Source organism: Aquarana catesbeiana, linkage group LG12, assembly GCF_042186555.1.
Source record: "Aquarana catesbeiana isolate 2022-GZ linkage group LG12, ASM4218655v1, whole genome shotgun sequence".
Classification (NCBI taxonomy): Eukaryota; Metazoa; Chordata; class Amphibia; order Anura; family Ranidae; genus Aquarana; species Aquarana catesbeiana.
In genome coordinates, this window is record NC_133335.1 from 1,601,602 (window position 1) to 1,620,558 (window position 18,957).

The 18,957-nt window shown below is 48.8% G+C and overlaps 1 protein-coding gene across 3 annotated transcripts in view; it reads left to right on the plus strand.

Annotated features, from left to right (window-relative positions):
• The first annotated feature begins 17,250 nt into the window (after positions 1-17,250).
• The window catches only part of LOC141113799 (rhomboid-related protein 3-like), a 72,435-nt gene continuing 70,728 nt past the window's right edge, over positions 17,251-18,957 (plus strand). Inside the window, exon 1 of one of the 3 annotated variants that reach the window (XM_073607091.1) lies at positions 17,251-18,606. In XM_073607091.1, coding sequence (XP_073463192.1) covers positions 17,749-18,606 — 858 coding nt within the window. In that variant the 5' untranslated portion in view covers positions 17,251-17,748. The remainder of the gene's footprint in view (positions 18,607-18,957) is intronic. The other 2 variants (XM_073607089.1, XM_073607090.1) reach the window with 2 other exon arrangements.

Below are 18,957 nucleotides of genomic sequence, written 5' to 3' on the forward strand. Positions count from 1 at the left end.
CCCCCCTCTGTCCTTCTATTATACCCCAATCCCCCCTCTGTCCTTCTATTATACCCCAATCCTCCCTCCGTCCTTCTATTATACCCCAATCCCCCCTCTGTCCTTCTATTATACCCCAATCCCCCCTCTGTCCTTCTATTATACCACAATCATCCCTCTGTCCTTCTATTATACCCCAATCCCCCCTCTGTCCTTCTATTATACCCCAATCCTCCCTCTGTCCTTCTATTATACCCCAATCCCCCCTCTGTCCTTCTATTATACCCCAATCCTCCCCTCTGTCCTTCTATTATACCCCAATCCTCCCCTCTGTCCTTCTATTATACCCCAATCCTCCCTCTGTCCTTCTATTATACCCCAATCCTCCCCTCTGTCCTTCTATTATACCCCAATCCTCCCTCTGTCCTTCTATTATACCCCAATCCCCCCCTCTGTCCTTCTATTATACCCCAATCCTCCCTCTGTCCTTCTATTATACCCCAATCCCTCCTCTGTCCTTCTATTATACCCCAATCCTCCCTCTGTCCTTCTATTATACCCCAATCCTCCCTCTGTCCTTCTATTATACCCCAATCCTCCCTCTGTCCTTCTATTATACCCCAATCACCCCCTCTGTCCTTCTATTATACCCCAATCCTCCCCTCTGTCCTTCTATTATACCCCAATCCTCCCTCTGTCCTTCTATTATACCCCAATCCTCCCCTCTGTCCTTCTATTATACCCCAATCCTCCCTCCGTCCTTCTATTATACCCCAATCCCCCCTCTGTCCTTCTATTATACCCCAATCCCCCCTCTGTCCTTCTATTATACCCCAATCCTCCCTCTGTCCTTCTATTATACCCCAATCCTCCCTCCGTCCTTCTATTATACCCCAATCCCCCCTCTGTCCTTCTATTATACCCCAATCCTCCCCTCTGTGCTTCTATTATACCCCAATCCTCCCTCTGTCCTTCTATTATACCCCAATCCCCCCTCTGTCCTTCTATTATACCCCAATCCTCCCCTCTGTCCTTCTATTATACCCCAATCCTCCCTCTGTCCTTCTATTATACCCCAATCCCCCCTCTGTCCTTCTATTATACCCCAATCCTCCCCTCTGTCCTTCTATTATACCCCAATCCTCCCTCTGTCCTTCTATTATACCCCAATCCCCCCCTCTGTCCTTCTATTATACCCCAATCCTCCCCTCTGTCCTTCTATTATACCCCAATCACCCCCTCTGTCCTTCTATTATACCCCAATCCCCCCTCTGTCCTTCTATTATACCCCAATCCCCCCTCTGTCCTTCTATTATACCCCAATCCCCCCTCTGTCCTTCTATTATACCCCAATCCTCCCCTCTGTCCTTCTATTATACCCCAATCCTCCCTCTGTCCTTCTATTATACCCCAATCCTCCCTCTGTCCTTCTATTATACCCCAATCCTCCCTCTGTCCTTCTATTATATCCCAATCCCCCCTCTGTCCTTCTATTATACCCCAATCCTCCCTCTGTCCTTCTATTATACCCCAATCCCCCCTCTGTCCTTCTATTATATCCCAATCCTCCCTCTGTCCTTCTATTATACCCCAATCCTCCCTCTGTCCTTCTATTATACCCCAATCCTCCCTCTGTCCTTCTATTATACCCCAATCCCCCCTCTGTCCTTCTATTATACCCCAATCCCCCCTCTGTCCTTCTATTATACCCCAATCCCCCCTCTGTCCTTCTATTATACCCCAATCCTCCCTCTGTCCTTCTATTATACCCCAATCCTCCCCTCTGTCCTTCTATTATACCCCAATCCCCCCTCTGTCCTTCTATTATACCCCAATCCCCCCCTCTGTCCTTCTATTAAACCCCAATCCTCCCTCTGTCCTTCTATTATATCCCAATCCCCCCTCTGTCCTTCTATTATACCCCAATCCTCCCCTCTGTCCTTCTATTATACCCCAATCCTCCCCTCTGTCCTTCTATTATACCCCAATCCTCCCCTCTGTCCTTCTATTATACCCCAATCCTCCCTCTGTCCTTCTATTATACCCCAATCCTCCCCTCTGTCCTTCTATTATACCCCAATCCCCCCTCTGTCCTTCTATTATACCCCAATCCTCCCTCTGTCCTTCTATTATACCCCAATCCTCTCCTCTGTCCTTCTATTATACCCCAATCCCCCCTCTGTCCTTCTATTAAACCCCAATCCTCCCTCTGTCCTTCTATTATACCCCAATCCCCCCTCTGTCCTTCTATTATACCCCAATCCTCCCTCTGTCCTTCTATTATACCTCAATCCCCCCCTCTGTCCTTCTATTATACCCCAATCCTCCCTCTGTCCTTCTATTATACCCCAATCCTCCCTCTGTCCTTCTATTATACCCCAATCCCCCCTCTGTCCTTCTATTATACCCCAATCCCCCCTCTGTCCTTCTATTATACCCCAATCCCCCCCTCTGTCCTTCTATTAAACCCCAATCCTCCCTCTGTCCTTCTATTATATCCCAATCCCCCCTCTGTCCTTCTATTATACCCCAATCCTCCCCTCTGTCCTTCTATTATACCCCAATCCCCCCTCTGTCCTTCTATTATACCCCAATCCTCCCTCTGTCCTTCTATTATATCCCAATCCCCCCTCTGTCCTTCTATTATACCCCAATCCTCCCCTCTGTCCTTCTATTATACCCCAATCCTCCCCTCTGTCCTTCTATTATACCCCAATCCTCCCCTCTGTCCTTCTATTATACCCCAATCCCCCCTCTGTCCTTCTATTATACCCCAATCCTCCCCTCTGTCCTTCTATTATACCCCAATCCTCCCCTCTGTCCTTCTATTATACCCCAATCCTCCCCTCTGTCCTTCTATTATACCCCAATCCCCCCTCTGTCCTTCTATTATACCCCAATCCTCCCCTCTGTCCTTCTATTATACCCCAATCCTCCCTCTGTCCTTCTATTATACCCCAATCCTCCCCTCTGTCCTTCTATTATACCCCAATCCCCCCTCTGTCCTTCTATTATACCCCAATCCTCCCTCTGTCCTTCTATTATACCCCAATCCTCTCCTCTGTCCTTCTATTATACCCCAATCCCCCCTCTGTCCTTCTATTAAACCCCAATCCTCCCTCTGTCCTTCTATTATACCCCAATCCCCCCTCTGTCCTTCTATTATACCCCAATCCTCCCTCTGTCCTTCTATTATACCTCAATCCCCCCCTCTGTCCTTCTATTATACCCCAATCCCCCCTCTGTCCTTCTATTATACCCCAATCCTCCCTCTGTCCTTCTATTATACCTCAATCCCCCCCTCTGTCCTTCTATTATACCCCAATCCCCCCTCTGTCCTTCTATTATACCCCAATCCTCCCCTCTGTCCTTCTATTATACCCCAATCCCCCCCTCTGTCCTTCTATTATACCCCAATCCTCCCCTCTGTCCTTCTATTATACCCCAATCCTCCCCTCTGTCCTTCTATTATACCCCAATCCTCCCTCTGTCCTTCTATTATACCCCAATCCCCCCTCTGTCCTTCTATTATACCCCAATCCTCCCCTCTGTCCTTCTATTATACCCCAATCCTCCCTCTGTCCTTCTATTATACCCCAATCCTCCCCTCTGTCCTTCTATTATACCCCAATCCTCCCCTCTGTCCTTCTATTATACCCCAATCCTCCCCTCTGTCCTTCTATTATACCCCAATCCTCCCTCTGTCCTTCTATTATACCCCTATCCCCCCTCTGTCCTTCTATTATACCCCAATCCTCCCTCTGTCCTTCTAATATACCCCAATCCTCCCCTCTGTCCTTCTATTATACCCCAATCCTCCCTCTGTCCTTCTATTATACCCCAATCCTCCCTCTGTCCTTCTATTATACCCCAATCCTCCCCTCTGTCCTTCTATTATACCCCAATCCCCCCTCTGTCCTTCTATTATACCCCAATCCCCCCTCTGTCCTTCTATTATACCCCAATTCTCCCCTCTGTCCTTCTATTATACCCCAATCCCCCCTCTGTCCTTCTATTATACCCCAATCCTCCCTCTGTCCTTCTATTATACCCCAATCCTCCCTCTGTCCTTCTATTATATCCCAATCCTCCCTCTGTCCTTCTATTATACCCCAATCCCCCCTCTGTCCTTCTATTATACCCCAATCCCCCCTCTGTCCTTCTATTATACCCCAATCCTCCCTCTGTCCTTCTATTATACCCCAATCCTCCCTCTGTCCTTCTATTATACCCCAATCCTCCCCTCTGTCCTTCTATTATACCCCAATCCTCCCCTCTGTCCTTCTATTATACCCCAATCCTCCCCTCTGTCCTTCTATTATACCCCAATCCTCCCCTCTGTCCTTCTATTATACCCCAATCCTCCCTCTGTCCTTCTATTATACCCCAATCCCCCCTCTGTCCTTCTATTATACCCCAATCCTCCCTCTGTCCTTCTATTATACCCCAATCCTCCCTCTGTCCTTCTATTATACCCCAATCCTCCCCTCTGTCCTTCTATTATACCCCAATCCCCCCTCTGTCCTTCTATTATACCCCAATCCCCCCTCTGTGCTTCTATTATACCCCAATCCTCCCTCTGTCCTTCTATTATACCCCAATCCTCCCTCTGTCCTTCTATTATACCCCAATCCTCCCTCTGTCCTTCTATTATACCCCAATCCTCCCTCTGTCCTTCTATTATACCTCAATCCCCCCTCTGTCCTTCTATTATACCCCAATCCCCCCCTCTGTCCTTCTATTATACCCCAATCCCCCCTCTGTCCTTCTATTATATCCCAATCCCCCCTCTGTCCTTCTATTATATCCCAATCCCCCCTCTGTCCTTCTATTATACCCCAATCCCCCCTCTGTCCTTCTATTATACCCCAATCCCCCCTCTGTCCTTCTATTATATCCCAATCCCCCCTCTGTCCTTCTATTATACCCCAATCCCCCCTCTGTGCTTCTATTATACCCCAATCCTCCCTCTGTCCTTCTATTATACCCCAATCCTCCCTCTGTCCTTCTATTGTACCCCAATCCCCCCTCTGTCCTTCTATTATACCCCAATCCCCCCTCTGTCCTTCTATTATACCCCAATCCCCCCTCTGTCCTTCTATTATATCCCAGTCCCCCCCTCTGTCCTTCTATTATAGCCCAATCCTCCCTCTGTCCTTCTATTATACCCCAATCCTCCCTCTGTCCTTCTATTATACCCCAATCCTCCCCTCTGTCCTTCTATTATACCCCAATCCTCCCTCTGTCCTTCTATTATACCCCAATCCTCCCTCTGTCCTTCTATTATATCCCAGTCCCCCCCTCTGTCCTTCTATTATACCCCAATCCTCCCTCTGTCCTTCTATTATATCCCAGTCCCCCCCTCTGTCCTTCTATTATACCCCAATCCTCCCTCTGTCCTTCTATTATATCCCAGTCCCCCCCTCTGTCCTTCTATTATACCCCAATCCTCCCTCTGTCCTTCTATTATATCCCAGTCCCCCCCTCTGTCCTTCTATTATACCCCAATCCCCCCTCTGTCCTTCTATTATACCCCAATCCTCCCCTCTGTCCTTCTATTATACCCCAATCCTCCCCTCTGTCCTTCTATTATACCCCAATCCTCCCTCTGTCCTTCTATTATACCCCAATCCTCCCCTCTGTCCTTCTATTATACCCCAATCCTCCCTCTGTTCTTTTATTATACCCCAATCCACTCTCTGTCCTTCTAATATACCCCAATCCTCCCTCTGTCCTTCTATTATACCCCAATCCTCCCCTCTGTCCTTCTATTATACCCCAATCCCCCCTCTGTCCTTCTATTATACCCCAATCCCCCCTCTGTCCTTCTATTATACCCCAATCCTCCCTCTGTCCTTCTATTATACCCCAATCCTCCCTCTGTCCTTCTAATATACCCCAATCCTCCCTCTGTCCTTCTATTATACCCCAATCCTCCCTCTGTCCTTCTATTATACCCCAATCCTCCCCTCTGTCCTTCTATTATACCCCAATCCCTCCTCTGTCCTTCTATTATACCCCAATCCTCCCTCTGTCCTTCTATTATACCCCAATCCTCCCTCTGTCCTTCTATTATACCCCAATCCTCCCTCTGTCCTTCTATTATACCCCAATCCTCCCTCTGTCCTTCTATTATACCCCAATCCTCCCCTCTGTCCTTCTATTATACCCCAATCCTCCCCTCTGTCCTTCTATTATACCCCAATCCTCCCTCTGTCCTTCTATTATACCCCAATCCTCCCTCTGTCCTTCTATTATACCCCAATCCTCCCTCTGTCCTTCTATTGTACCCCAATCCCCCCTCTGTCCTTCTATTATACCCCAATCCCCCCTCTGTCCTTCTATTATACCCCAATCCCCCCTCTGTCCTTCTATTATATCCCAGTCCCCCCCTCTGTCCTTCTATTATAGCCCAATCCTCCCTCTGTCCTTCTATTATACCCCAATCCTCCCTCTGTCCTTCTATTATACCCCAATCCCCCCTCTGTCCTTCTATTATACCCCAATCCTCCCCTCTGTCCTTCTATTATACCCCAATCCTCCCTCTGTCCTTCTATTATACCCCAATCCTCCCTCTGTCCTTCTATTATACCCCAATCCTCCCTCTGTTCTTTTATTATACCCCAATCCACTCTCTGTCCTTCTAATATACCCCAATCCTCCCTCTGTCCTTCTATTATACCCCAATCCTCCCTCTGTCCTTCTATTATACCCCAATCCCCCCTCTGTCCTTCTATTATACCCCAATCCTCCCTCTGTCCTTCTATTATACCCCAATCCTCCCTCTGTCCTTCTATTATACCCCAATCCCCCCTCTGTCCTTCTATTATACCCCAATCCCCCCTCTGTGCTTCTATTATACCCCAATCCTCCCCTCTGTCCTTCTATTATACCCCAATCCTCCCTCTGTCCTTCTATTATACCCCAATCCCCCCTCTGTCCTTCTATTATACCCCAATCCCCCCTCTGTGCTTCTATTATACCCCAATCCTCCCCTCTGTCCTTCTATTATACCCCAATCCTCCCTCTGTCCTTCTATTATACCCCAATCCTCCCTCTGTCCTTCTATTATACCCCAATCCTCCCTCTGTCCTTCTATTGTACCCCAATCCCCCCTCTGTCCTTCTATTATACCCCAATCCCCCCTCTGTCCTTCTATTATACCCCAATCCCCCCTCTGTCCTTCTATTATATCCCAGTCCCCCCCTCTGTCCTTCTATTATAGCCCAATCCTCCCTCTGTCCTTCTATTATACCCCAATCCTCCCTCTGTCCTTCTATTATACCCCAATCCTCCCTCTGTTCTTTTATTATACCCCAATCCACTCTCTGTCCTTCTAATATACCCCAATCCTCCCTCTGTCCTTCTATTATACCCCAATCCTCCCTCTGTCCTTCTATTATACCCCAATCCCCCCTCTGTCCTTCTATTATACCCCAATCCTCCCTCTGTCCTTCTATTATACCCCAATCCTCCCTCTGTCCTTCTATTATACCCCAATCCTCCCTCTGTCCTTCTATTATACCCCAATCCTCCCCTCTGTCCTTCTATTATACCCCAATCCTCCCCTCTGTCCTTCTATTATACCCCAATCCTCCCTCTGTCCTTCTATTATACCCCAATCCTCCCTCTGTCCTTCTATTATACCCCAATCCTCCCTCTGTCCTTCTATTATACCCCAATCCTCCCTCTGTCCTTCTATTATACCCCAATCCTCCCTCTGTCCTTCTATTATACCCCAATCCTCCCTCTGTCCTTCTATTATACCCCAACCCTCCCTCTGTCCTTCTATTATACCCCAATCCTCCCTCTGTCCTTCTATTATACCCCAATCCTCCCTCTGTCCTTCTATTATACCCCAATCCTCCCTCTGTCCTTCTATTATACCCCAATCCTCCCCTCTGTCCTTCTATTATACCCCAACCCTCCCTCTGTCCTTCTATTATACCCCAATCCTCCCTCTGTCCTTCTATTATACCCCAATCCTCCCTCTGTCCTTCTATTATACCCCAATCCTCCCTCTGTCCTTCTATTATACCCCAATCCTCCCCTCTGTCCTTCTATTATAACCCAATCCCCCCCTCTGTCCTTCTATTATACCCCAATCCCCCCTCTGTCCTTCTATTATACCCCAATCCTCCCCCTCTGTACTTCTATTATACCCCAATCCTCCCTCTGTCCTTCTATTATACCCCAATCCTCCCCTCTGTCCTTCTATTATACCCCAATCCCCCCTCTGTCCTTCTATTATACCCCAATCCTCCCCTCTGTCCTTCTATTATACCCCAATCCCCCCTCTGTCCTTCTATTATACCCCAATTCCCCCTCTGTCCTTCTATTATACCCCAATCCCCCCTCTGTCCTTCTATTATACCCCAATCCTCCCCCCTGTCCTTCTATTATACCCCAATCCTCCCTCTGTCCTTCTATTATATCCCAGTCCCCCCCTCTGTCCTTCTATTATACCCCAATCCTCCCTCTGTCCTTCTATTATATCCCAGTCCCCCCCTCTGTCCTTCTATTATACCCCAATCCTCCCTCTGTCCTTCTATTATATCCCAGTCCCCCCCTCTGTCCTTCTATTATACCCCAATCCCCCCTCTGTCCTTCTATTATACCCCAATCCTCCCCTCTGTCCTTCTATTATACCCCAATCCTCCCCTCTGTCCTTCTATTATACCCCAATCCTCCCTCTGTCCTTCTATTATACCCCAATCCTCCCCTCTGTCCTTCTATTATACCCCAATCCTCCCTCTGTTCTTTTATTATACCCCAATCCACTCTCTGTCCTTCTAATATACCCCAATCCTCCCTCTGTCCTTCTATTATACCCCAATCCTCCCCTCTGTCCTTCTATTATACCCCAATCCCCCCTCTGTCCTTCTATTATACCCCAATCCCCCCTCTGTCCTTCTATTATACCCCAATCCTCCCTCTGTCCTTCTATTATACCCCAATCCTCCCTCTGTCCTTCTAATATACCCCAATCCTCCCTCTGTCCTTCTATTATACCCCAATCCTCCCTCTGTCCTTCTATTATACCCCAATCCTCCCCTCTGTCCTTCTATTATACCCCAATCCCTCCTCTGTCCTTCTATTATACCCCAATCCTCCCTCTGTCCTTCTATTATACCCCAATCCTCCCTCTGTCCTTCTATTATACCCCAATCCTCCCTCTGTCCTTCTATTATACCCCAATCCTCCCTCTGTCCTTCTATTATACCCCAATCCTCCCCTCTGTCCTTCTATTATACCCCAATCCTCCCCTCTGTCCTTCTATTATACCCCAATCCTCCCTCTGTCCTTCTATTATACCCCAATCCTCCCTCTGTCCTTCTATTATACCCCAATCCTCCCTCTGTCCTTCTATTGTACCCCAATCCCCCCTCTGTCCTTCTATTATACCCCAATCCCCCCTCTGTCCTTCTATTATACCCCAATCCCCCCTCTGTCCTTCTATTATATCCCAGTCCCCCCCTCTGTCCTTCTATTATAGCCCAATCCTCCCTCTGTCCTTCTATTATACCCCAATCCTCCCTCTGTCCTTCTATTATACCCCAATCCCCCCTCTGTCCTTCTATTATACCCCAATCCTCCCCTCTGTCCTTCTATTATACCCCAATCCTCCCTCTGTCCTTCTATTATACCCCAATCCACTCTCTGTCCTTCTAATATACCCCAATCCCCCCTCTGTCCTTCTATTATATCCCAGTCCCCCCCTCTGTCCTTCTATTATACCCCAATCCTCCCTCTGTCCTTCTATTATATCCCAGTCCCCCCCTCTGTCCTTCTATTATACCCCAATCCTCCCTCTGTCCTTCTATTATATCCCAGTCCCCCCCTCTGTCCTTCTATTATACCCCAATCCCCCCTCTGTCCTTCTATTATACCCCAATCCTCCCCTCTGTCCTTCTATTATACCCCAATCCTCCCCTCTGTCCTTCTATTATACCCCAATCCTCCCTCTGTCCTTCTTTTATACCCCAATCCTCCCCTCTGTCCTTCTATTATACCCCAATCCTCCCTCTGTTCTTTTATTATACCCCAATCCACTCTCTGTCCTTCTAATATACCCCAATCCTCCCTCTGTCCTTCTATTATACCCCAATCCTCCCCTCTGTCCTTCTATTATACCCCAATCCCCCCTCTGTCCTTCTATTATACCCCAATCCCCCCTCTGTCCTTCTATTATACCCCAATCCTCCCTCTGTCCTTCTATTATACCCCAATCCTCCCTCTGTCCTTCTAATATACCCCAATCCTCCCTCTGTCCTTCTATTATACCCCAATCCTCCCTCTGTCCTTCTATTATACCCCAATCCTCCCCTCTGTCCTTCTATTATACCCCAATCCCTCCTCTGTCCTTCTATTATACCCCAATCCTCCCTCTGTCCTTCTATTATACCCCAATCCTCCCTCTGTCCTTCTATTATACCCCAATCCTCCCTCTGTCCTTCTATTATACCCCAATCCTCCCTCTGTCCTTCTATTATACCCCAATCCTCCCCTCTGTCCTTCTATTATACCCCAATCCTCCCCTCTGTCCTTCTATTATACCCCAATCCTCCCTCTGTCCTTCTATTATACCCCAATCCTCCCTCTGTCCTTCTATTATACCCCAATCCTCCCTCTGTCCTTCTATTGTACCCCAATCCCCCCTCTGTCCTTCTATTATACCCCAATCCCCCCTCTGTCCTTCTATTATACCCCAATCCCCCCTCTGTCCTTCTATTATATCCCAGTCCCCCCCTCTGTCCTTCTATTATAGCCCAATCCTCCCTCTGTCCTTCTATTATACCCCAATCCTCCCTCTGTCCTTCTATTATACCCCAATCCCCCCTCTGTCCTTCTATTATACCCCAATCCTCCCCTCTGTCCTTCTATTATACCCCAATCCTCCCTCTGTCCTTCTATTATACCCCAATCCTCCCTCTGTCCTTCTATTATACCCCAATCCTCCCTCTGTTCTTTTATTATACCCCAATCCACTCTCTGTCCTTCTAATATACCCCAATCCTCCCTCTGTCCTTCTATTATACCCCAATCCTCCCTCTGTCCTTCTATTATACCCCAATCCCCCCTCTGTCCTTCTATTATACCCCAATCCTCCCTCTGTCCTTCTATTATACCCCAATCCTCCCTCTGTCCTTCTATTATACCCCAATCCCCCCTCTGTCCTTCTATTATACCCCAATCCCCCCTCTGTGCTTCTATTATACCCCAATCCTCCCCTCTGTCCTTCTATTATACCCCAATCCTCCCTCTGTCCTTCTATTATACCCCAATCCCCCCTCTGTCCTTCTATTATACCCCAATCCCCCCTCTGTGCTTCTATTATACCCCAATCCTCCCCTCTGTCCTTCTATTATACCCCAATCCTCCCTCTGTCCTTCTATTATACCCCAATCCTCCCTCTGTCCTTCTATTATACCCCAATCCTCCCTCTGTCCTTCTATTGTACCCCAATCCCCCCTCTGTCCTTCTATTATACCCCAATCCCCCCTCTGTCCTTCTATTATACCCCAATCCCCCCTCTGTCCTTCTATTATATCCCAGTCCCCCCCTCTGTCCTTCTATTATAGCCCAATCCTCCCTCTGTCCTTCTATTATACCCCAATCCTCCCTCTGTCCTTCTATTATACCCCAATCCTCCCTCTGTTCTTTTATTATACCCCAATCCACTCTCTGTCCTTCTAATATACCCCAATCCTCCCTCTGTCCTTCTATTATACCCCAATCCTCCCTCTGTCCTTCTATTATACCCCAATCCCCCCTCTGTCCTTCTATTATACCCCAATCCTCCCTCTGTCCTTCTATTATACCCCAATCCTCCCTCTGTCCTTCTATTATACCCCAATCCTCCCTCTGTCCTTCTATTATACCCCAATCCTCCCCTCTGTCCTTCTATTATACCCCAATCCTCCCCTCTGTCCTTCTATTATACCCCAATCCTCCCTCTGTCCTTCTATTATACCCCAATCCTCCCTCTGTCCTTCTATTATACCCCAATCCTCCCTCTGTCCTTCTATTATACCCCAATCCTCCCTCTGTCCTTCTATTATACCCCAATCCTCCCTCTGTCCTTCTATTATACCCCAATCCTCCCTCTGTCCTTCTATTATACCCCAACCCTCCCTCTGTCCTTCTATTATACCCCAATCCTCCCTCTGTCCTTCTATTATACCCCAATCCTCCCTCTGTCCTTCTATTATACCCCAATCCTCCCTCTGTCCTTCTATTATACCCCAATCCTCCCCTCTGTCCTTCTATTATACCCCAACCCTCCCTCTGTCCTTCTATTATACCCCAATCCTCCCTCTGTCCTTCTATTATACCCCAATCCTCCCTCTGTCCTTCTATTATACCCCAATCCTCCCTCTGTCCTTCTATTATACCCCAATCCTCCCCTCTGTCCTTCTATTATACCCCAATCCCCCCCTCTGTCCTTCTATTATACCCCAATCCCCCCTCTGTCCTTCTATTATACCCCAATCCTCCCCCTCTGTACTTCTATTATACCCCAATCCTCCCTCTGTCCTTCTATTATACCCCAATCCTCCCCTCTGTCCTTCTATTATACCCCAATCCCCCCTCTGTCCTTCTATTATACCCCAATCCTCCCCTCTGTCCTTCTATTATACCCCAATCCCCCCTCTGTCCTTCTATTATACCCCAATTCCCCCTCTGTCCTTCTATTATACCCCAATCCCCCCTCTGTCCTTCTATTATACCCCAATCCTCCCCCCTGTCCTTCTATTATACCCCAATCCTCCCTCTGTCCTTCTATTATATCCCAGTCCCCCCCTCTGTCCTTCTATTATACCCCAATCCTCCCTCTGTCCTTCTATTATATCCCAGTCCCCCCCTCTGTCCTTCTATTATACCCCAATCCTCCCTCTGTCCTTCTATTATACCCCAATCCCCCCTCTGTCCTTCTATTATACCCCAATCCTCCCTCTGTCCTTCTATTATATCCCAGTCCCCCCCTCTGTCCTTCTATTATACCCCAATCCTCCCTCTGTCCTTCTATTATATCCCAGTCCCCCCCTCTGTCCTTCTATTATACCCCAATCCTCCCTCTGTCCTTCTATTATATCCCAGTCCCCCCCTCTGTCCTTCTATTATACCCCAATCCTCCCTCTGTCCTTCTATTATATCCCAGTCCCCCCCTCTGTCCTTCTATTATACCCCAATCCCCCCTCTGTCCTTCTATTATACCCCAATCCTCCCCTCTGTCCTTCTATTATACCCCAATCCTCCCCTCTGTCCTTCTATTATACCCCAATCCTCCCTCTGTCCTTCTATTATACCCCAATCCTCCCCTCTGTCCTTCTATTATACCCCAATCCTCCCTCTGTTCTTTTATTATACCCCAATCCACTCTCTGTCCTTCTAATATACCCCAATCCTCCCTCTGTCCTTCTATTATACCCCAATCCTCCCCTCTGTCCTTCTATTATACCCCAATCCCCCCTCTGTCCTTCTATTATACCCCAATCCCCCCTCTGTCCTTCTATTATACCCCAATCCTCCCTCTGTCCTTCTATTATACCCCAATCCTCCCTCTGTCCTTCTAATATACCCCAATCCTCCCTCTGTCCTTCTATTATACCCCAATCCTCCCTCTGTCCTTCTATTATACCCCAATCCTCCCCTCTGTCCTTCTATTATACCCCAATCCCTCCTCTGTCCTTCTATTATACCCCAATCCTCCCTCTGTCCTTCTATTATACCCCAATCCTCCCTCTGTCCTTCTATTATACCCCAATCCTCCCTCTGTCCTTCTATTATACCCCAATCCTCCCTCTGTCCTTCTATTATACCCCAATCCTCCCCTCTGTCCTTCTATTATACCCCAATCCTCCCCTCTGTCCTTCTATTATACCCCAATCCTCCCTCTGTCCTTCTATTATACCCCAATCCTCCCTCTGTCCTTCTATTATACCCCAATCCTCCCTCTGTCCTTCTATTATACCCCAATCCCCCCTCTGTCCTTCTATTATACCCCAATCCCCCCTCTGTCCTTCTATTATACCCCAATCCCCCCTCTGTCCTTCTATTATATCCCAGTCCCCCCCTCTGTCCTTCTATTATAGCCCAATCCTCCCTCTGTCCTTCTATTATACCCCAATCCTCCCTCTGTCCTTCTATTATACCCCAATCCCCCCTCTGTCCTTCTATTATACCCCAATCCTCCCCTCTGTCCTTCTATTATACCCCAATCCTCCCTCTGTCCTTCTATTATACCCCAATCCTCCCTCTGTCCTTCTATTATACCCCAATCCTCCCTCTGTTCTTTTATTATACCCCAATCCACTCTCTGTCCTTCTAATATACCCCAATCCTCCCTCTGTCCTTCTATTATACCCCAATCCTCCCTCTGTCCTTCTATTATACCCCAATCCCCCCTCTGTCCTTCTATTATACCCCAATCCTCCCTCTGTCCTTCTATTATACCCCAATCCTCCCTCTGTCCTTCTATTATACCCCAATCCCCCCTCTGTCCTTCTATTATACCCCAATCCCCCCTCTGTGCTTCTATTATACCCCAATCCTCCCCTCTGTCCTTCTATTATACCCCAATCCTCCCTCTGTCCTTCTATTATACCCCAATCCCCCCTCTGTCCTTCTATTATACCCCAATCCCCCCTCTGTGCTTCTATTATACCCCAATCCTCCCCTCTGTCCTTCTATTATACCCCAATCCTCCCTCTGTCCTTCTATTATACCCCAATCCTCCCTCTGTCCTTCTATTATACCCCAATCCTCCCTCTGTCCTTCTATTGTACCCCAATCCCCCCTCTGTCCTTCTATTATACCCCAATCCCCCCTCTGTCCTTCTATTATACCCCAATCCCCCCTCTGTCCTTCTATTATATCCCAGTCCCCCCCTCTGTCCTTCTATTATAGCCCAATCCTCCCTCTGTCCTTCTATTATACCCCAATCCTCCCTCTGTCCTTCTATTATACCCCAATCCTCCCTCTGTTCTTTTATTATACCCCAATCCACTCTCTGTCCTTCTAATATACCCCAATCCTCCCTCTGTCCTTCTATTATACCCCAATCCTCCCTCTGTCCTTCTATTATACCCCAATCCCCCCTCTGTCCTTCTATTATACCCCAATCCTCCCTCTGTCCTTCTATTATACCCCAATCCTCCCTCTGTCCTTCTATTATACCCCAATCCTCCCTCTGTCCTTCTATTATACCCCAATCCTCCCCTCTGTCCTTCTATTATACCCCAATCCTCCCCTCTGTCCTTCTATTATACCCCAATCCTCCCTCTGTCCTTCTATTATACCCCAATCCTCCCTCTGTCCTTCTATTATACCCCAATCCTCCCTCTGTCCTTCTATTATACCCCAATCCTCCCTCTGTCCTTCTATTATACCCCAATCCTCCCTCTGTCCTTCTATTATACCCCAATCCTCCCTCTGTCCTTCTATTATACCCCAACCCTCCCTCTGTCCTTCTATTATACCCCAATCCTCCCTCTGTCCTTCTATTATACCCCAATCCTCCCTCTGTCCTTCTATTATACCCCAATCCTCCCTCTGTCCTTCTATTATACCCCAATCCTCCCCTCTGTCCTTCTATTATACCCCAACCCTCCCTCTGTCCTTCTATTATACCCCAATCCTCCCTCTGTCCTTCTATTATACCCCAATCCTCCCTCTGTCCTTCTATTATACCCCAATCCTCCCTCTGTCCTTCTATTATACCCCAATCCTCCCCTCTGTCCTTCTATTATACCCCAATCCCCCCCTCTGTCCTTCTATTATACCCCAATCCCCCCTCTGTCCTTCTATTATACCCCAATCCTCCCCCTCTGTACTTCTATTATACCCCAATCCTCCCTCTGTCCTTCTATTATACCCCAATCCTCCCCTCTGTCCTTCTATTATACCCCAATCCCCCCTCTGTCCTTCTATTATACCCCAATCCTCCCCTCTGTCCTTCTATTATACCCCAATCCCCCCTCTGTCCTTCTATTATACCCCAATTCCCCCTCTGTCCTTCTATTATACCCCAATCCCCCCTCTGTCCTTCTTTTATACCCCAATCCCCTCTCTGTCCTTCTATTATACCCCAATCCTCCCCTCTGTCCTTCTATTATACCCCAATCCCCCCTCTGTCCTTCTATTATACCCCAATCCTCCCCTCTGTCCTTCTATTATACCCCAATCCCCCCTCTGTCCTTCTATTATACCCCAATCCCCCCTCTGTCCTTCTATTATACCCCAATCCTCCCCCTCTGTACTTCTATTATACCCCAATCCTCCCTCTGTCCTTCTATTATACCCCAATCCTCCCCTCTGTCCTTCTATTATACCCCAATCCCCCCCTCTGTCCTTCTATTATACCCCAATCCCCCCTCTGTCCTTCTATTATACCCCAATCCTCCCCCTCTGTACTTCTATTATACCCCAATCCTCCCTCTGTCCTTCTATTATACCCCAATCCTCCCCTCTGTCCTTCTATTATACCCCAATCCCCCCTCTGTCCTTCTATTATACCCCAATCCTCCCCTCTGTCCTTCTATTATACCCCAATCCCCCCTCTGTCCTTCTATTATACCCCAATTCCCCCTCTGTCCTTCTATTATACCCCAATCCCCCCTCTGTCCTTCTTTTATACCCCAATCCCCCCTCTGTCCTTCTTTTATACCCCAATCCCCCCTCTGTCCTTCTATTATACCCCAATCCTCCCCTCTGTCCTTCTATTATACCCCAATCCCCCCTCTGTCCTTCTATTATACCCCAATTCCCCAGAGAGGGGATTTGGGTAGAATAGAGGGAGTGGGGGGGGGGGTGCTTTGGGGCTATAATAGAGGGACAGTGTCAGAATTGGAATTTAATGGAAGGACAGAGTAGCACTGGGCTTCTGATGGATAGAGGAGGTATTGGGGTGATATAGAAGTACAGAGGAGGAATAGAGGGTGCAACAGAGTGGGAGAGTAGGGATTGCTGTACAATAAGGAAGGAGAGTGATACGAGAGGATTGGGGGTGCTGTAGAGAGACAGAGTCTGGACTGGGGTACAATACAGAGGCAGAGGGTTATTTGGGGTACAGTTGAGGGATAGAGGGGGGGTTCAGGTGCTGAATGACTGCATTTCTCAGTAAGACAGTGTTCTCCCCTAAGTAATGTCCCTATTTCTGGGTCCTGTATACCACACCATGATGTGATTTATAAAATGCCCACTAGATGGCAGCAGAGACTGGCACATGCTGCAGCAGATGATTCTGGGTTTGGAGCATGCGCAGTGCTCCTCCAGTACTCATAGTGAGCAGAATGTTGGCTGAATGCTGAGATCTTTCATCTCTGGGGGTCCTGGAGTCCAGCACAGAATAAGTCCCCCCTGCACAGTTCTTCTACTTTTTATTGAGTGGAAGGGGGGTGGTAATGGACTGTGTGGTATAACGGTACAGGTGGGGGAAATGGTATTGATCTGTGTGTAGTATAATGATTCAAGCGGTGGGGGGCATATGGGAGGGTAGATGGTAATGATCTGCGCAGTATAATAATACAGGTGGGAGGAGGGGCATTGCTTGCGTTATAATGATATAATGGGAGGGCAGATGGTAATGTGTTCCGTACTCTCACTCCGGTGGGGGTGGTGCAGGGGAGGAGGGGCTCTGTTTACTGAGGACAGAGGACACATGATGTCAGTTTGTGATGAGGAATCCTCTAAAGGGATCACTTTGGAGGGAACCCCAGGAGGTTGGGGGGCCACGCTGGGCTTTGAGCCTCCGAGGACATCCCAAGGATGGGGGAGCAACAAGTGAACAGGGGTTCCCAGGTGGAGCAACAGGTGGACAGGGCTTCCCAGGTGGAACAACAGGTGAATGGGGGTTCCCAGGTGGGACAGCAGGTGGACGGGGGTTCCCAGGTGGGACAGCAGGTGGATGGGGGTTCCCAGGTGGGACAGCAGGTGGACGGGGGTTCCCAGGTGGGACAGCAGGTGGACGGGGGTTCCCAGGTGGGACAGCAGGTGGACGGGGGTTCCCAGGTGGGACAGCAGGTGATCGGGGGTTCCCAGGTGGGACAGCAGGTGGATGAGGGTTCCCAGGTGGGACAGCAGGTGGACGGGGGTCCCCAGGTGGGACAGCAGGTGGACGGGGGTTCCCAGGTGGGACAGCAGGTGGACGGGGGTTCCCAGGTGGGACAGCAGGTGGATGGGGGTTCCCAGGTGGGACAGCAGGTGGATGGGGGTTCCCAGGTGGGACAGCAGGTGGATGGGGGTTCCCAGGTGGAGCAGCAGGTGAACAGGGGGTCCCAGGTGAAACAGCAGGGGGATAAGGGTTCCCAGGTGGACGGGGGTTCCCAGGTAGAGCAGCAGATGGATGAGGGTTCCCAGGTGGAGCAACAAATGGACAGAGATACTCAGGTGGAGCAGCTGTTGGATGGGGGTTTCCAGGTGAACAGGGGTTCCCAAGTGGAGCAGCAGTTGGATGCGGGTTTTCAGAGGGACAAGGGTTCTCAGGTGCAGCAGCAGTTGGATGCGGGTTCCCAGGTGGACCAGAAGGTAATACGAGGTTCCCAGATGGAGCAACAGGTGAATGAGGGTTCCCAGACGGAGCAGATTGAAGTTCTTGGGTCCCTGGAGCTGCCGGCCAATGAAGAGGTATGTCTTTGTATGACCTTTGTATGACATGGACAATGAGGGTCCTCATTGTCCATGGTGGGATATGTTTAACCATTTGGGGTAGAAGGAAATAATTACACTGCATAGTGGAGTTCAGAGAGATTGGTGCAGAGGGACAGTGGTGGGATCAGAGTAGAGGGACAGAGTAGAGACTGGTGCAGAGGGACAGTGGTGGGATCAGAGTAGAGGAACAGAGTAGAGACTGGTGCAGAGGGACAGTGGTGGGATCACTGTACAGGTAAAGTATAGGGATTGGTGTAGATGGAGCAGTGCAGGGATCAGTGTAGAGGGACAGTGCAGGGTTTGGTGTAGATGGAGCAGTGCAGGGAT